The sequence below is a fragment of the Heterodontus francisci genome, chromosome 2 (assembly GCF_036365525.1).
Source record: "Heterodontus francisci isolate sHetFra1 chromosome 2, sHetFra1.hap1, whole genome shotgun sequence".
In the NCBI taxonomy this organism is placed as follows: Eukaryota; Metazoa; Chordata; class Chondrichthyes; order Heterodontiformes; family Heterodontidae; genus Heterodontus; species Heterodontus francisci.
In genome coordinates, this window is record NC_090372.1 from 125,699,102 (window position 1) to 125,719,394 (window position 20,293).

The 20,293-nt window shown below is 45.9% G+C and overlaps 1 protein-coding gene across 3 annotated transcripts in view; it reads right to left on the minus strand.

The window, feature by feature from the left end:
• Positions 1-20,293, minus strand: part of invs (inversin) — a 500,621-nt gene that overhangs the window by 255,604 nt on the left and 224,724 nt on the right. For all 3 annotated transcript variants that reach the window (XR_010968749.1, XM_068010370.1, XM_068010383.1), the window contains exon 9: positions 4,703-4,874. Coding sequence is in view for 2 of the 3 variants with exons in the window: in XM_068010370.1 (XP_067866471.1) it covers positions 4,703-4,874 (172 nt within the window). In the remaining variant the exon portion in view is untranslated. The remainder of the gene's footprint in view (positions 1-4,702; positions 4,875-20,293) is intronic.

The window sequence follows — 20,293 nt, forward strand, 5'->3', positions numbered from 1 at the left end:
GCTAGTATTTTCTGTTGACCCTTAAATCCACTCTGGGCCTGGAATTACTGATGTTGGAATTCCAAAAGCTCTGAATTTATTCCGCAACCTGCCCCCACCTCCCTGAATCTCATTGCAAAAAATGAGAGGAAATGGCGCTGCTGCACTCATCCCTTCCTCTTCCATCATTATTTGTGCATTTTCCTTTGAGTTTTATTCTTTACAAGTGCAATGTCCACTTGTCTGCTCCAAATGTTTATTCCTTTTTGTTGGACTGATCTTTCACAGTACTTAAAATTATGCCTTAGACCTTTCCTTGTATAAACCCATGAATTGCTTTCTTGGTCCCAACCACACGCATCAATATGATTCTGAAAAACAAACCATTTTGAAAATTTCCTAAATTGCCACTAGACAGCCATGCACTGGCCACATACATACAAATTTGCCAATAACCTTATTTGAATGCTCGGTGTTTGAGCTCATGACTGAAATTTACCCTTCACTACAGCACAAGCAAGTGAGGCAGTACAAATGTGAAGCAGACAGCAAAAGGGTCTGTCTCCATTTCATGAAGCCAAAACCTGGAAGGCAGGCAACAGGGGGAAGGGGGAAGAGAAGATTTGGAATCAGAATGGGATGAAACTCTAGCAAAACATGTGTACAAAGAATATACACCATTTGAGGTCAAAACAAATTTTCTGATAAAAGAAATGGTAACTAACCACCAAGTAAGTATAACATTTCAGTTGCTCAATTAGTTACAAGATGTTGACTGAGCAGCTGAAACTTACAGCAAGAAAGATTCACAGTAAAGACAACTTCAGCTTTGGTCTGAGCTGCACCACTAAGATGCCTTTACAGTTTGATGAACTGTCTCTAGACACCAAATACTTAAATGTCATCCAATACAACAGAGATTGCACAAGAATAGTTTTTGTTGGAGGAAGTATTTCATCATGGTTTCCAGTATATAAATGCAGCTCAAAATTTGGAATACACCCAATTGCACAGGATGTAGTAAAAGCTGCAGTTATGTACATAAACATTTGGGGCAGATCATCCTATATTGCACCTGGACATAGATAACCAGGTGAAGTAAAGGTCTGTTACCTGACTGCTCTATCACCACCTCAGGTAAGTGACTTTAATGTTAATTTACTGTGTGGACTTTAAAGATGGTTTTGCTACAGTTATTTAAAGCTTGTGCAGGTAAGGAACAAAGTGAAAAACGGAAGGTAGGTTAACTGATGGTTGGGTCGGGTCGGGTCGGGCGCGGGAAAAAATGGAAGAACTTGGGCCGGCTCGGGGTCGGATGGGGTTCTGTCGGGCTTGGGTCGGGTCTCATTTGCAGACCCGAGCAGGCCTTTAAGGTGAAGCACATGGGAGAAATTGGGAAAGTAGTACTTCCTACGTAACAAAGACCACTCAATTTTTCTTTAATTTAAATTAGTGCATGGAAAATGAAGAGGGCTCCGTTATAAGTTTTTAAAAATTCTTTACACGGGATGTGGGTGTCGCTGGCTAGGCAACCAATTATTGCCCATCCCTAATTGCCTATAAGAAGGTGGTGGTGAGCTGCCTTCTTGAACAGCTGCAGTCCATCTGGTGTAGGTATACACACAGTGCTATTAGGGAGGGAATTCCAGGATTGTGACCCAGCAACAGTGAAGGAACAGTGATATAGTTCCAAGTCAGGATGGTGTGTGACTTGGAGGGGAACTTGCAGGTGGTGCTGTTCCCACGCATCTGTTGCCCTTGTCCTTCTAGGTGGTAGAGGTCATGGGTTTGGGAGGTACTGTAAAAGGAGCCTTGGTGAATTGCTGCAGTGCATCTTGTAGATGGTACACACAACTGTGTATCAGTGGTGAAGACAGTGAATGTTGAAGGTGGTGGATGGGGTGCCAATCAAGCGGGCTGCTTTGTCCTGGATGGTGTCGAGCTTCTTGAGTGTTGTTGGAGCTGCACTCATCCAGGCAAGTGGAGAGTATTCCATCACATTCCTGACTTGTGCCTTGTAGATGGTGGACAGGCACTGGGGAGACAAGAGGCACGTTACTCTCCACAGAATTCCCAGCCTTTGGCCTGCTCTTGTAGCCACAGTACTTATGCGGCTGGTTCAGTTCAGTTTCTGGTCAATAGTAACCCCTAGAAGGTTGATAGTGGGGGATTCAGCAATGGTAATGCCACTGAATGTCAAGGGGAAATGGTTGGATTCTTGCTTGTTGGAGATGGTCATTGCCTGGCACTTATGTGGTGCGAACGTAACTTGCCACTTACCAGCCCAAGCTGGAATGTTGTCCAGGTCTTGCTGAATATGGACACGGACTGCTTCAGTATCAAAGGAGTCACAAATGGTGCTGAACATTGTGCAATCATCAGCAAACATCCCCACTTCTGACCTCATGATGCAGGAAAGGTCATTGATGAAGCAGCTGAAGATGGTTGGGCCTAGGACACTACCCTGAGGAACTCCTGCAGTGATGCCCTGGGACTGAGATGATTGACCTCCAACAACCACACCCATCTTCCTTTGTGCTAGGTATGATTCCAACCAGTGGAGAGTTTTCCCCCTGATTCCCATTGACTCCAGTTTTGCTAGGGCTTCTTGATGCCATACTCAGTCAAATGCTGCCTTGTTGTCAAGGGCAGTCACTCTCACCTCACCTCTTGAGTTCATCTCTTTTGTCCATGTTTGGACCAAGGCTGTACTGAGGTCAGGAGCTGAGGAACCCAAACTGAGCATCAGTGAGCAGATTATTGCTGAGCAAGTGCCGCTTGATAGCACTGGCGATGACCCCTTCCATCACTGTGCTGATGATTGAGAGTAGACTGATAGGGCGGTAATTGGCAAGGTTGGATTTGTCCTGCTTTTTGTGTACTGAAACAGCTTGGCTCGGGGGGTGGCAAGTACTGGACTTCAAGTCTTCAGTACTATTGTCGGAATGTTGTTAGGGCTCATAGCCTGTGCAGTATCCAGTGCCTTCAGCAGTTTCTTGATATCACGTGGAGCGAATCAAATGGCTGAAGAATGGCATTTGTGAAGCTGGCAACTTCAGGAGGAGGCAAAGATGGATCATCCACTCAGCATTTCTGGCTAAAGATGGTTGCAAATGCTTCTGCCTTGTCTTTTGCACTGACATGCTGGGCTCTGCCATCATTGAGGATGGGGCTATTTGTGGAGCCTCCTCCTCTTGCTAGTTATTTAATTGTTCACCACCATTCATGACTGGGTGTGGCAGAACTGAAGAGCTTAAATCTGATCCGTTGGTTATGGGATCGCTTAGCTCTATCGCATGCTGCGTCCGCTGTTTAGCATGCATGTAGTCCTGGATTGTAGCTTCACCAGGTTGACACCTCATTTTTAGATAGGCCTGGTGCTGCTCCTGGCATACTCTCCCACACTCTTTATTGAACCAGGGTTGATTCCCCAACTTGATGGTAATGTTAGAGTATGGGATATGCTGGACCATGAAGTTACAGATTGTGGTTGAATACAATTTTCCTGCTGCTGATGGCCCACAGCATCTCATGGGTGCTCATGATGGAGTAGCTAGATCTGTTTGAAATCTATCCCATTTAGCACTGTGGTAGTGCCACACAACACGATGGAGGGTATCCTCAATGTGAAGACAGGACTTTGTCTCCCAAAGGACTGTGCAGTGGTCACTCCTATCAATACTGTCATGGACAAACAAATGCAACTGCAACAGGTAGATTGGTGAGGATGAGGTCAAGTAGGTTTTTCCCTCTTGTTGGCTCCCTCACCGCAGACCCAGTCTAGCAGCTATGTCCTTTAGGGCTTGGCCAGCTCGGTCAGTAGTCTGCCAAGCTTACTGCCTGGTTTTACTCTATTTGCTCAGGTCAGGCAATTATTTATGCCATCATCAACAAAATAAAATATGCCCCTGTGTGTGGGATTCGTCCACTGTTACCAATGCTTTTAGATGGAAAGCAACAATATTTCTTCCAGAAGAGGAGGAAGGTAATACAACAATCGTGTTATTGAGCACTAAATTCAGTAATATCTCACCTGCATGGATAAAGATTAATGAGGCAATAAATTAAAGCAGCTCTCATGCAGAAATAGGCTTTTTCAAAGTTTTTTTTTGAAAACCGTACTTACCTGCTTATTGCAAATCTTAGAACCTGCAGCTATTATTTCCAGGAATTTCAGATATTAAGAAATGAGCATTTTTGTCAGACGTTAAGATGTTAATGCACCAAGGCTCCTTAGACAGTACCTTCCAAACCCGTGACCTCTACCAACTAGAAGGACAAGGGCAGCAAATGCATGGGAACACCACCACCTGCAAGTTCCCCTCCAGGTCACACAACATCCTGACTTGGAACTATATCACCATTCCTTCACTGTTGCTGGGTCAAAATCCTGGAACTCCCTTCCTAACAGCACTGTGGGTGTACCTACCCCACATGGACTGTAGCAGTTCAAGAAGGCAGCTCACCACCACCTTCTCAAGGGCAATTAGGGATGGGCAATAAATGCTGGCCTGGCCAATGACGCTCACATCCCATGAATGAATGAAAAAAAACACACATCAAGCCATTCATTAGACAACCATACATTTCTCATTCTGGACTGCAACAAGGCCACATTTGTTTTTTCAAAAACTGCATGGATAATAACTGAAGGGAGTACATGTATTAGATAAAGGTCTCTACAGTGCAAAAACATGCAAGTGGTTTAAACTGGAAGACTAACCTGTCCCACCATATTTATCTGCCATGTTGATGTCGATGTCTGATTTTACTCTTAGCATCGTTCGAAGGACATCATCACTGCCCTTTCCTGCAGCCCACATAAATGCAGTACGCCCTTCCAAGTCTGGTTCATCTTTCACTGATGGATGATTCAAGAATACTTCAACTGTTTCCTATGCAAGAAAATATCTGAAGTCATTCCACACAATCTGCATTCAATATTTTATAAAATACCTTTCAGGAATCTGTCATAACCACTGGTCTCTTTTTTGTTAGATAGCGACTGCTGATAATGATTCTGCTGTTGTCATTTACAGCTCCTCTAGACCCATGTTTTGTTTCTTTTCTGGTCCCTTTACCAGCCCATTTTGCCTTGCACCATCATCCCTTTTGTCATTTAATCTCTCCTGCCTTCCAATCTATTACAGATCTTTTGTTCTTTCCTCCCTTTCTTGTCCTTTCCTGCCTTTGTATTTGCTTAAAACCTGTTACATCACTAACTTTTTCCAGTTCTAATGAAAGGGCATCAACCTGAAATGTTAACTCTGTTTCTATCTCCACAGATGCTTCCTGACTTGCTGAACACTTCCAGCATTTATTTTGGGTTTCCAGAATCCGCAATATTTTGCTTTTGTTTTAGCAATCTGTATCACACAGTACTTCTACATAGTATGGCTGATTGAATGAGCACTTTAATTGCTATAAATTATTGTTGTTTGAAAGGTCAGACTAGTTATCACCTTCTAAGTGAAGCAGCTATTACTGCTAGCTTTTTCCCCGAGTGCCAATCTCTTTCTTGCTTTGTGGGGTTCTCTGTTGTGTTGATATTCTTATGTTTCTTATTGGTAAGTAGTCTTTAGGTCTTCTAAGCTTTTTTTTGCTTGCGCCTATCAGAATCCCAGAATTGTTACAGCACAGAAGGAGGCCATTCGGCCCATTGTGTCTGCACAGGCTCTCCGAATGAGCAATTCACCTAATGCCATTCCCCCGCCTTCTCCCCATAACCCTGCACATTCTTCCTTTTCAGATAATCGTCTAATTCCCTTATGAATGGCATCGATTGAACCTGCCTCCACCACACTCTCAGGCAGTGCATTCCAGACCTTAACCACTCGCTAAATGAAAAAGTTTTCCTCCTGTCGCCATTGCTTCTTTTGCCAATTACTTTAAATCTGTGCCCTCTTCTTTTTGATCCTTTCATGAGTGGGAACAGTTTCTCCCTATCGACTCTGTCCAGACCCCTCATGATTTTCAATACCTCTATCAAATCATCTCTCAGCCTTCTCTAAGGAAAACAGTCCCAACTTCTCCAATCTATCTTCATAACTGAGGTTCCTCATCCTGGAACCATTCTTGTGAATCTTTTCTGTACTCTCTCCTAAAGGCCTGCTAAGGTCAGGAAAAAGAACCCAACCTGAACCTGACCGGTCCACAGTGGACCTGAGCCCTACCCAGCCCAAGTCCCTCCAATTTCGCCCGAGCCCGACCCGACCCGAGCCCGACCCCACTCACCTCAACCCGAGCCCGACCCGAGCATCCCTTTACTTACCTTCCAACCAGGAAGCTCCACGAAGCTGCAGCGCATGCGTGATGACGTCATAGTGATGTCACTCGCTCACTGCGCAGACTCAGTTTCATTCCAGACTCCCAGCTCGGGTAAGTTTTTTATTTTTAATACTTACCGGCAGAGCACTTATGCTGTGTGTCCGGGCCGACCCGACCCGACTCGACCTGGACTCGGCCCAACCCGACCCGAGCCCGAAAGCCAGACCCGGAAGAGGGGCCTGACCCGACCCGAACCCGACACATGTCGTCGGGTCCTGTCGGGTTCAGGTTGGGTAGCAGGCCTTTACTCTCTCCAATGCTTTCACATCATTCTTAAAGTGCGGTTCCCAGAACTGGACGCAATACTCCAGTTGAGGGCAAATTAATGTACTATGCAAGTTCAACATAACCTCCTTGCTCTTGTACTCTATGCCCCTATTAATAAAGCCGAGGATATTATATGCTTGATTAACCACTCTCTCAACCTGTTCTGACACCTTCACTGACTTATGCACATATACACCCAGGTTCTTCTGTTCCTGCAACCCTTTCGAGTTGTACCCTTTATTCTATATCGTCTCTCCATGTTCTTCCTACCAAAATGAATCATTTCACATTTCTCCGCATTGAACTTCATCTGCTGCTTGTCCGCCCATTTCCACCAACTTGTCTATGTCCTTTTGAAGTTCTACACTGTGCGCCTCACAGTTCACAATTGTTACATGTTTCATATCATTCGCAAATTTTGAAATTGTGCCCTGTACACCAAGGTTTAGGTCATTAATATATGTCAGGAAGAGCAAGAGTCCCAACACTGACCCCTGGGAAACTCCACTACAAACCTTCCTCCAGCCTGAAAAACATCCATTAATCACTACTCTCTGTTTCCTGTCACACAGCCAATTTCATATCCATGTTGCCACTGTCCATTTTATTCCAAGAGCTATAACTTTGCTCACAAGTCTGTTGTGTGACACTGTATCAAATGCCTTTTGGAAGTCCATGTACACCACATCAACAGCAATGTCCTCATCAACCCTCTCTGTTAGATCATCAAAAAACTCCAGCAAGTTAGTTAAACACAGTTTTCCCGTAACAAATCCATGCTGGCTTTCCTTAATTAACCTGCATTTGTCCATGTGCCTATTAATTTGTCAGTTCCGAAGAAGGGTCACTGACCCGAAACGTTAACTCTGCTTCTCTTTCCACAGATGCTGCCAGACCTGCTGAGTGAATCCAGCATTTCTTGTTTTTGTTTCAGATTTCCAGCATCCGCAGTATTTTGCTCCTATTAATTTTGTCCCGTATTATTATTTCTAGAAGGTTCCCCACCACTGAAGTTGGCCTGTAATTCTGGGCTTATCTTTACACCCTTTTCTGAACAAGGCTGTAACATTTGCAATTCTCCAGTCCCCTGGCACCACCCTTGAGTCTAAGGAAGACTGGAAAATTATGGCCAGTTCCTCTGTAATTTCCACTCTCGCATCCCTCAGTATCTCATCCGGTCCTGGTTCCTTATTTGCTTTTTCACTTCTCCTCTGAACCTTCTATATTCAGCCTGGTTCTCCACTGTACTATCCACCTTACATCTGTCATAAGCACACTTTTTCTTCATCTTAATCTCGATCTGTTTTGTCATCCAGGGAGCTCTGGATTTGTTTGCCCTACCTTTCCTCTTTGAGGAAATATATCTCGACTGTGCCCGAACTATCTCATCTTTGAAGGTAGCCCATTTTTCAGCTACTGTTTTTCCTGCCAACCTTTGATTCCAATCTATTCGGCCCAGATCCATTCTTACCACACTGAAGTTGGCATTCCCCCAGTTAATTATTCTTACTCTAGATTGTTCTTTGTCCTTTTCCATAGTCAACCTAAACCTTATGATACCATGATCACTGTCCCCTAAATGTTCTTGTACTGATACTTGATCCAATTGACCCACCTAATTTCCAAGAACCAGGTCCAGAAGTGCCTCCCCTCTCATTGGACTGGAAACATACTGCTGTAGAAAATTTTCCTGAACACATTCTAGGAACTCTTACCCCTCTCTGCCCTTTACATTGCTACTATCCCAGTCTATATTTGGCTAATTAAAGAGGTGACTATACTACAGCCATTTCTATCTATTTATTACACTAGTTGGTCTCCCATGTTAATGCACGTGGGGGATGAAGGTCATCCGTATTTCTCAGGCCAAGTAAGGATGGAAGGCGGAGACATAATTAAACCAAGGGGGCACAGGGAGAGGCAGATGGGAGGATGGAAATTTGAGAGGATGGTAGAGGAATGAAAGGAGGGTGGAGGAAGAAAGGGGAGAAGAATGGGATAGAGATGAAAAGCTGGGCATGGTAGATATGCAGGGGAGGAGGAGATGGGAGAGAGAAGCAGAGACAAAAACAGGGAAGGGGAGAGGAGTGAGGTGTGGCGAGAAAAATGGGAGAAAAGTAGGGGATAATTGCAGCTGAGGAAGGCAGAGGAGGAGAAAGAGGCAAAGGCATGGAAGGGGAAGAAGCAAGGGATAGTCTGACTCAGTTGGAGTGTGGAAGTCTCTGGCCAGTTACCAATTTCCATCATGGGTGAGTTATCAGGCAAATGATTTATGCCTCATGGGGGTCGATTGGGAAGGGTGAGGAAAATGGTCAGGTTCTGACTTTTACTGAACAGCTATTCGTTCCATTGAGGCTGTTTAAGAATTCTTTGCCCAGGTTTCCTCTTTAATTTTTGGATCATTTACTGTTTTGGGTGGCTGGATTTTTAAGGTTGACTAGCTCATTTCCTTTTTGGGGAGGCTTTGCTACTGGTTTCATGCAGAGTTTGCAGGGACATTTTCATTTAAATCGCATTCAGCTGTCGACATTCATAGGTGATTTTCATAATATCATTTGTAAACTTTGATTTTCCATGCTATTTCTGGTTTAAAGTTTCTCTGTTCTTTTATGAGGTGTTTTAAATTATTTTCAGCTGTTTAGTTACATGTTGTTTTTATCTTGTATAGTACCAGTGATGGGTTTCCAATTTTTGTTTAGCTGGCTCTTTCACTTAATGCCATAAGTTACAGGTACAATTTCTTTTGAATGTCGACACCACTCACCATTTTTAATATGGAACAGATTATGAAATTGATTAACAAAGGTAAAGGATTACCTTGTATTAGCTAGTAAATTGCTACCATCATAAGGAAATATCTTGTCCTGTTAATTGCCTTGACATTTTTTGAGGCCATTAACATCCCAGATGTACTGTTGAAAAGCCTTATTACCGGTGTATCTAGACTTTCAAAAACCTTTGACAAAAGTACACACAAAAGGCTGCTATTTAAGCTTTAATGGTAATTAAAGTTAAAACCTGGAAGTGATTAAGAAATTGATTGAAGAGTAAAAGAAAGGTATCAATGACACTGAGACAGAGGAAAAGAATGGAATTACTCAAGTATCAATGATGGGATCTGTACTGTCTCTAAGTTATAATGAGCCATTTCGAAGTTATAATGAGCATTTGCTGTCAAAATAATGATGAAGCCAACTGTGCTTGCCGTTATTTATGTACAAATAGTACAACAATGTCAGGGGAGGGACAGATATGTCTTGAGTTGCATTGCTCCTCCAGTCGCTTTGCATATAACAGCATCTCACCTTTGGCTCACCATTAAAATGCATTGAATGGTGTGAAGCCGCTGGGTGCAAAAGAGGAGGTGGCATTGCACTGTTGATCAAGGAGTCAATTACTGCAGTAAGGAGGGATGATTTCTCAGAACGTTCCTCAAATGAAGCCATATGGGTAGAACTTAAAAACAAAAAGGGTGCAATCATTTGGCTGGGAGTGTACTCCAGGCCTCCAAACAGTCAGGGAGAGATAGAAAAGCAGATAAGTAGGCAAATTTCAGAGAGGTGTAAAAATAATAGTAGGGGATTTCAACTTCCCCAATATTAACTGAGATAGTCAAGAGAAGGGGCGGTATTGAACCTAATTCTAGGGAATGAAGCTGGACAAGTGGTAGAAGTGTGAGTGGGGGAACATTTCGGGGATAGTGACCATAACTCTGTAAGATTTAAGGTAGTTATGGAAAAGGACAAAGATGGACTGGAAATAAAGGTACTGAATTGGGGGAAGGTCGATTTCAATATGATAAAACAGGATCTAGCTAAAGTTGACTGGGAGCAGCTACTTGTAGGAAAGTCTACATCAGACCAGTGGGAATCATTCGAAAAGGAAATAGTGAGAGTTCAGGGCCAATATGTTCCTGTAAAGGTGAAGGGTAGGACCAACAAGTCCAGGGAACCTTGGATGTCAAGGGATATAGAGGATTGGATAAGGAAAAAAAAGGAGGTTTATAGCAGTTTCAGAGCGCTGAAAACAGTGGAGGCCCTAGAGGAGTATAGAAAGTGTAGGGGGGTACTTAAGGGCAAGAGGATAACCAGGGAAAGAGTAGGGCCCATTAAAGACCAAAGTGGCAATGTGTGTGTGGAGCCGGAGGACCTAGGTGAGGATTTAAATGATTACTTTTCATCTGTGTTCACTATGGAGAAGGACGATGTAGGTATCGAGATCAGGGAGGGGGATTGTGATATACTGGAACAAATTAGCATTGAAAGGGAGGAGGAATTTGCAGTTTTAGTGGGCTTAAAAGTGGATAAATCCCCAGGCCCAGATGAGATGTATCCCAGGCTGTTATGTGAGGTAAAGGAGCAGTTAGCAGGGGCTCTGACACAAATTTTCAAATCCTCTCTGACCACAGCAGAGGTGCCAGAAGACTGGAGGACAGCGAATGTGGTACCATTATTCAAGAAGGGTACCAGGTAATTATAGACCAGTGAGTCTAACATCAGTGGTAGGGAAACTATTGGAAAAAATTCTGAGGGACAGGATTAATTTCCACTTGGAGAGGTAGGGATTAATCAAGAATAGTCAGCATGGCTTTGTCAGGGGGAGATCATGTCTAACAAACTTGACTGAATTTTCTGAGGAGGTAAACAGATGTGTAGATGAGAGTAAAGCAGTTGATGTAGTCTACATGGACTTCAGTAAGACTTTTGATAAGGTCCCGCATGGGAGATTGATTAAGAAGGTAAGAGCCCATGGGATCCAGGGCAATTTGGCAAATTGGATCCAAAATTGGCTTAGTGGCAGGAGGCAGAGTGTGAATGTCAAAGAATGTTTTTGCTATTGGAAGCCAGTGACCAGTGGTGTACCGCAGGGATTGGTGCTGGGACCTTTGCTGTTTGTAGTGTACATTAATGATTTAGACATGAATATAGGTGGTATGATCAGTAAGTTTGCAGATGACATGAAAATAGATGGTGTCGTAAATAGTGAGGCGGAAAGCCTTAGATTACAAGATGATACAGATGGGCTGGTAAGATGGGCAGAGAAGTGGCAAATGGAATTTAATCCTGAGAAGTGTGGGGTGATGCATTTTGGGAGGACTAACAAGGCAAGGGAATATACAATGGGCGGTAGTACCCTAGCAAGTACAGAGGGTCAGAAGGACCTTGGTGTACTTGTTGATAGATCACTGAAGGCAGCAGCACAGGTAGATAAGGTGGTTAGGAAGGCATATGGGATACTTGCCTTTATTAGCCGAGGCATAGAATAAAGCAGCAGGGAGCTTATGATGGAGCTGTATAAAACGTTAGTTAGGCCACAGCTGCGTAAAGTTCTGGTCGCCACACTATAGGAAGGATGTGATTGCACTGGAGAGGGTGCAGAGGAGATTCACCAGGATGTCACCTGGGCTGGAGCATTTCAGCCTTGAAGAGAGACTGGATAGGCTAGGGTTTTTTTCCTTAGAGCATAGAAGACTGAGGGGGACATGATTGAGGTCTACAAAATTATGAGGGGCATAGATAGGGTAGATAGGAAAAAACTTTTTACCTTAGTGGAGGTGTCAATAACCAGGGAGCATAGATTTAGAGTGGATTTGAGGAAAAGATGTTTCACCCAGAGGGTGGTTGGAATCTGGAAAACACTGCCTGAAGGGATGGTAGAGGCAGGTACCCTCACAACATTTAAGAAGTATTTAGATGAGCACTTGAAATGCCATAGCTTACAAGGCTACAGGCCATGTGCTGGAAAATGGGATAAGAATAGATAGGTGCTTGATGGCCGGCACAGACGCGATGGGCCGAAGGGCCTGTTTCTGTGCTATATAACTCTATGACTCCATGAACGATGCCAAACAAGGGAGGCGTAAAAGTGAATGAGAGGAAGTATCTGAGGGTATAAGGTAGTGTCATGCAGACCCCCACCTGCCAGGAATGAGGCATATTAATTTTGTCAGATGAACATTGATTTTAAACTGTTGCTGGAGCGAGGAAATGACTTGTTAAACTGATCAGCCATGGCTGGAAAAAACATTTATCTACTAACAGACAGTGTTTGTGGAGCCAAAGGACCATTTCCTGACACATTCAACCCACAATGGACTTTGATCACCAGACATTGAAGGTGAGGAAGCTCACATTCCAGGATGACTGCTAAGATGGCTGAATCCACAAACAGACGTGGTCAAACCAGCTAGTCACATGACTAACCTGCTGGGCAACCTGAGTTTTTAAAAATTGTACAGACAGTTTGAGAGAGAGAGAATGTTTGTTCTTGGACTGTAAAGACCTCTGCTGGCTGGCTTGCCACACCCTCTCCTGTCTGCTCCCATCTCTTTCTCACGGAATTCCAAATCTACTGAAGAAATGAACCTCAAGAGAGAAAAGTCTCCTACATCGAACAAGGTTTAAGAAGAATATTGGGCCCCAAAGAAAAGGAAGATCTACCTACAATGAAGGACTGTACAGTGAGCTCGAAGAACAGTAACCAAAACCATCTTCCGATATTGCCTCAAACTTTTCCACTTTATTTCTTCTGCTCTTTTCTGTCTCTATCTGCATGTGTTTATCGCGCATGCATGCTAGTGTTAACCGAATTAGAGTTTAAGTTTAATAAAGTACAACCTTTCTTCTTTAAACCTAAGAAAATCTGTTTGGCTGGTTTCTTTGTCTTATAATTGGAAGTTAGTGAACAAGGATTCACCAAGGGGCAGCTAAAAACACGGTGTGTTTAAAATTAAACCCTGTTACGGTAAGACCAAGTGAAGGCTGAGAGGGAACCCTAGACCCCTTCTCACCAGGTCGTAACAGTAGAAACAGGAAACTCATCCTCTACAAATGAAGTTGAGAAAAATCTCAGTGCAGCAGACCAGGTACACAACATGTTCAGTCACTGCAGAGCACTAATCAGCAAAACAAACAAGATACTGAATCAAAATGTTGAACTATATTGTCAAATTAGTACAGCACAAGGCTGTCATAGCTAACAGATGAAAAGATGGAGAGTAATGTCTCTAAGTTTGCTAATGATATAAAGTTAAGTGGAAATGTAAGCTGTGAGGAAGACATAAAGGGATGAATTTACACAGAGGTGGACAGGGTCAGAAAATACTGGCATCGGCCAGTGTGCCGGTTTACTGATGTCGGCCATGTTCGCCAAGACAGCAGGTGAGCAGGTTTGCGATGCTGCCCAATCCCTGATTAAGGCCAATGAAGGTGGTTGAGTTGCTCATGAAGAGCTCATTAATGGGAGGGGTGTTGAGATTTTCACAGGGACACACATGCAGTCTAGGCAGACTGGGTGAAGGAATGCGAGTACGCAGTAGGCAGCCAGTCATGGCCGCCCCAGGGAATTACCTGGGTCCATAAAGGGGTGAAAGGCACAGAAGGGGACTTGGCCATTGACAAACAAGTGCCATTGGCGAAGCACAGATACCAGGGAAAATGGGCAGTAAGCGCTCAGGTAATGTAGGGGGTCGTCACCCTCCTGGATTCGCAGGGGCATAAGAGCATGGGGTAAGGCTGCCATGCTCAATTGGGTGGCGACTTGACCACTAGAAAGGCTGCAGCTGGCAATGGGGATAGGACCCTCAGATTTTGGGCCTAGTGCCAATGAGAAGCTACATCCTCCTCAGGAAGGGCAGAGTGACGGGCATTAGGAGCGCAGGGGAGAAGGATAAGGTGCAGGAAAGACACAGAGGCCATACCTTCAGCATAGGATCTACTGCCGAAAATGGAGCTACCTGGAGATGTCCGAGACCCAGTGCCGCAGGAGACTACGCCTTTCCAAGGCAGATCGTCAGAGATCTGTAACCTCATTGCTGAAGACCCTGCACCTCACAGCACTGGTCACCATCCCCTGCCAGTAGCCATCAAAGTCACTGTGGCCTTGAACTATTTTGCTTCTGGATCCTTCCAAGGATCCCCCAGATGGAGGGCATCATCGATTTCACCCATGTGGCTTTCAAGGCACCCACTGAACACCCAATCCGATAAATCATTAGGAAGGGCTTCCACTCCCTCAACGTTCAGCTGGTCTGCGACCACAAGAGCTCCCTCCATGTGTGCGCTCACTTGAGATGATGAGGCCCTGGAAGGATACAGCTCATTGAGGGAAGAGCAGGAGCAGGCGCGAGAAAGGAGGAGGAAGTGGAGGATGCAGAACACCGAGGTGCTCCGGCTGCACAGGGAGGTGGCCGGGCACAGTGCTGGGTGCAAAGGTCTCGTCAGGATGCCATGAATATCAGAGATCTTTCGATTCAGGAATATTTCAACTGAGCCCCTCTGATTCGGGATGAAGGGCATGGTTTGGAACCCAGTCTGAGGTACCTGTGCTAAAACCTCCATTGAAAACGCTGCCTGGAATGTCTAAACTGTTACTGCCAATGAAGGAGGCACATCTGCCCAGAGGCTTTGCCATCGCTGTTGAGGAACTCTTGACGTCCTTCACCACCTCTTGCCTCTTTTTTCTCCTGGCATCAATAAAAGGAGTTTCACACGTGTGACTTCAAGTGTTATTATTTACATAGTGCTCAGAAAGGAAAACAGTGCACAGTCACAGGAAGATGACTTGTCCGTGACCCACTCAGTGATACTTGCAACATGATAGCCTCTGCTCTCGGCCACTTCTATGTTCCTCCTGTGGCCTTGGAACAGGTGGAGGCAGTCTGCTCACTTGACTCAGCTTGTGGCTGAGATGCAGTTGTCCTTATCGTGGAGATGCCCATGGGGACATCTCCAGAGGCTGCTGCACCTCCAACATTGCAGGGGCAGCCTCTGTCACTTGGCCCCGCTACACAGAGGCTCCCAATGTCAGAGGGGCTAAGGAAGCCGAGGATGATGCATCCTGTGTGGGATGGCATCCTCATCCTCCTCGGTGACATCCTCAGTCCTTGATTGTGCTCCGGATGGCTGGAGGGGAGAAACCAGCATCCCCTCTAAACATCTCTGTGCCATGAGTGCCATTGATCAGTCCAGGTTACTTAGTGTGGCATGCATCCTGTGGACGTCAGTGCGCAGTTCCTGCATGTGCTCCAAGTGCTGTTGTATATGGCTGTCCATGAGGTTGGCCACTCTCTCAATGGATGAGCTCATACGCTCAAAGTGCTAAACCATAGTGGTGCACATGAGCTGGATGGACTTCTCCATTCTCAGCCCATGACCCTGTACTGCCTCAGAGAACTTCAACATGTGGGAGCACATCTGTTGCTGCTGGTCTAGGTAGAGCCTCCTTTCCTGTGACTCCTGAGACCCTGCATTTGTGCCCAGCTGAGCAGGGCTGTGTCTATCCTCCCTCCTCCGAGGGAAACTGACAGCTGCCTCTGCCTCTGGCATGTCCTCTTGCACACTACTGCCATGTGCCATGCTCCTAATTCAGTGCCACCCTATCTAAATGCTGGCGAGGACCCATCGAAGTATCTGCGCTGGTGGACATTGCACTGTAGGCCGGGATTTTATGGGACCTCCGGGAGCGGGCTAACAGGCAGTGCGGGGGTGAGGGGCCGAAACATCGGGAGGGAGGATGGGGCAAGGTGTGCCAGTCACTTTCCCAATGCCATGGCATTTTGCCAAGGGTGGGGAAGGTGGCGGACAGCCCATAGACCAGATGAGGCCTTTTAAGTGGCCAATTAAGGGCCTCTTCCTGCCACCCTGGTGGCCTCCCTTGGGCTTGGGGGTGGGGACCTTCTGACTGGGCACTCTGTGGCCCATGGAGGGCCCCCCCAGGCGGCAATGGCCAACCCCCCAATAACACCCATCCCGCACTGCGCTCACCAACCACAATCCTCCCTTTCCACCCACTCCAGCGCCTGGGGCCTGCCTGACTGGTCCCGGCGACCTTGACCCCACTTACCTTTGTCCGAGGGCAGTGTCCATGCTGCTTCTCTGGGCTGAGTGCAGTCCCAGCATTGGTCACCGCACCCAATGGCACTGCTGGGACTGAAGAGCTGCCAGCTCTCCGATTGGCCAGCAGCTCTTGGAGGCGGGAATTTCTCTCATAAAGGGATGGGATCCCCGATAGCAGCTTGTTAGCTGCCTGATGGATGTAAAATCCAGTTGGAACTCCCAGAAATGGTTGTAAGGTGTGATGGTGCTTCTTCAATTTCTTGCTGGTCATCTTGGGCCACTGATGGAGTGGGAGTAAGTTTCATGAGGTAGACATCTGCAGCTGTGGGAGACACAAGAAGAGATCACGAGAGCTAGCCTTGGAGAGCAGAAGCCTCTGCAGTGCTGAGGCTTCCCAATGCAACTCAGTGTTCTGTATGCTGTCGGGTAGGGTGGAGTGCAATGCACCCCCTTAATGAGGGCATTTCCCTTTCTAATCACCATCTCCGTCATGAGTGCCCATTTCACCAGGGCCAACCTCCTCCTAGTTCACAATCCTGGCTATTTCCATCTCTCAAACCTCCATTGTCATGATGATTTGAAAGTATGGTACCCCTCTGCCTGTTTGGGCTCTCTCCTGGGTATTATGTGCCTGTTTCTCTTGCATGGACAAAAGAGAGCATGTTAAGACTCTACTGTCTTCTGTGGCCAATGACATTTGCCCTATTTATCAGAAGCTGCATGTTTCAGTGCTGGCTGATCCTCAGCAGCACTACGGCTCTAAGCCATTCTGAGGGGGTCAGTAAGTGCCTTGGGCACACACCCCTCCCATGTTCAGGAGCGGCATGCGCCCTTGGGCTCCTCAGCTGGTGTGTCTGCTAGAGGCTGAATACCCAGAGGCCTATTCTGAGGGTTGGAGTTAGCACTCACCTTGCTAGAGCATATCAGGTCATTGAACCTTTTCCTGCACTGGATTCAAGTTCTTCTTAAGACGCTTCTGCCACTATGAGTGGCAGTGATTTCTACCCAGGCCTGTTTGGTCTATGTGCATGGCATCCTCCTGCCACCCTCCAGGAAGAGGACCTCCTTCCTCTCCCTCATGGCCACCAGCATGACCTCCAGATTGGTGTCCGAAAAATAAGGGACTGCCCTGCCCCAGATTTCAGGCCTCCAGTTCCCATGAGACATTATTAATATAAAATATTCAGCTCGAAGTTCACTATGATTCTTCACTGCCAACTTTCAGCACTGAAATGACTGTCATAATAATGGCTGCCGTGGTAAGTTTAAATCAGACCTGCACTTGAGTTGGCCTGCCTCTGTTCCCACCCCTGCTAACTGGCTGCCGAACCTGTTTCCACATCAGTTAACGGGTTGCCCCCCTGAAACTCGGAACTCATTTTTGTTTCGCCTTGAGGGCGGGTTTGGGACCTGACTTCCATTTCTCATCCCTGATGCGAAAATCCAGCCCAAAGAGGCTGCAAAGAGATATGGACAGGTTAAGTGAGTGTGCATCAAGGTGGCAGATGGAGTATACTGTGGAGAATATGAGGTTACTCACTTTGGTAGTAAGAATAGAAGAGCAAAATATTTTTTTTTAAAGGCATGAAACTTTTAAATGTTCAGAGAGACTTGGGGGTACTTGTATAAGAAACATAGAAAGTTAGCATGCAGGTACAGCAAGCAATTAGGAAGGCAGATGGCATGTTAAGAATAAGGGAGTCTTGCTACAATTGGACAGGATTTTGGTCAGACCAGACCTGGCGTAATGTGCACAATTTTGGTCTCCATATCTAAGGCGGCACAGCGAAGGTTCATTAGATTGGTTCCTGGGACGAGAGGGTTGTCCTATGATGACAGGCTGAGTAAATTGGGCCTATACTCTCTGGAGTTGAGAAGAATGAGAGGTGAACTCATGGAAACATAAAAGATTCTGAGGGAGTTGACAGGTTAGATACTGATAAGTTATTACCCCTGGCTGGGGAATCTAGAAAATGGGGGAGCACAGACTCCACTCAGAATTCTCTACCCCAAAGGGTTGTGGATGCTCAATTGTTGAGTATATTCAAGACTGAGATTGATAGATTTCTGATCTTTCAGGGAATCAAGGGATATGGGGAGCGGGCATGAAAGTGCAGTTGACTTAGAAAACCAGCCATGATTGTGTTGAATGACTTAAGGAGCTGAATGGTGTACTCCTGCTCCTATTTCGTATGTTTTTATGTCATACTAAAATTGCAGCTAGATTGTACCTTGAATATAAAATTGAGCTTGAGCATAAACCATAAAGAAGGATTTAAGCCCTGGGAGTAATGCAGCAAAGAGCCACAACTCCTAGTGGATGATGCATCTCGGCCTCCTCCTGAAGTCTCCAATATCACAGATGCCAGTCTTCAGCCAATTTGATTCACTCAAGAAATGACTGAAGGCACTGGATACTGCAAAGGCTGTGGGCCTGACAACATTTCGGCAATAGTACTGAAGATCTGTGCTCTAGAACTAGCCGCAGCCCTAGCCAAGCTGTTCCAGTTCAGCTACAACACTGGCATCTATCCGGCAATGTGGAAAATTGCCCAGGTATGTCCTGTACATAAAAACCAGGACAAATCCAACCTTGTCAATTACCACCCCATCAGTCTACTCTCGATCATCAGTAAAGTGATGGAAGGTGTCATCAACAGTGCTATCAAGTGTCACTTGCTTAGCAATAACCTGCTCATTGACGCTCAATTTGGGTTCTGCCAGCTCCAGACCTCATTACAGCCTTGGTTCAAACATGGACAAAAGAACTGAACTCAAGACGTGAGGTGAGAGTGACTGCACTTGACATCAAGGCAGCATTTGACCGAGTATGGCATCAAGGAGCCCAAGCAAAACTGACGTCAATGAGTATCAGGGGGAAAAGTCTCCGCTAGTTGGAGTCATACCTAGCACAAAGGAAGATGGTTGTGGTTGTTGGAGGTCAATCGTCTCAGCTCCAGGACATCACTGCAGGAGCTTCTCAGGGTAGTGTCCTAGGCCCAACCATCTTCAGCTGCTTCATCAATGAACTTCCTTCAATCATAAGGTCAGAAGTGGGGATGTCCGCTGATGATTGCACAATGTTCAGCACCATTCGTGACTCTTCAGATACTGAAGCAGTCCATGTAGAAATGCAGCAAGACCTGGACAATATCCAGGCTTGGGTTGATAAGTGGCAAGTACCATTCGTTCCACATAAATGCCAGGCAATGACCATCTCCAACAAGTGAGAATCCAACCATCTCCCCTTGACATTCAATGGCATTACCATTGCTGAATCTCCCACTATCAACATCCTGGGGGTTACCATTGACCAGGAACTGAATGGAGTAGCCATATAAATACCGTGGCTACAAGAGCAGGTAAGAGGCTAGGAATCCTGTGATGAATAATTCATCTCCTGACTCCCCAAAGCCTGTCCACCATCTACAAGGCACAAGTCAGGAGTGTGATGGAATACTCTCCACTTGCCTGGATGGGTGCAGCTCCAACAACATTCAAGAAGCTCGACACCATCCAGGACAAAGCAACCTGCTTGATTGGCACCCCATCCACAAACATTCACTCCCTCCACTACCGACACACAGTGGCAGCAGTGTGTACCATCTACAAGATGCACTGTAGCAACACACCAAGGCTCCTTAGACAGCACCTTCCAAACCCGCGGCCTCTACCACCTACAAGTTCCTCTCCAAGCCACACACCATCCTGACTTGGAACTAGATCGCTGTTCCTTCACTGTTGCTGGGTCAAAATCCTGGAACTCCCTTCCTAACAGCACTGTGGGTGTACCTACCCCACATGGACTGCTGCGGTTCAAGAAGGCAGCTCACCACCATCTTCTCTTGGGCAATTAAGGATGTGCAATAAATGCTGGCCTGGCC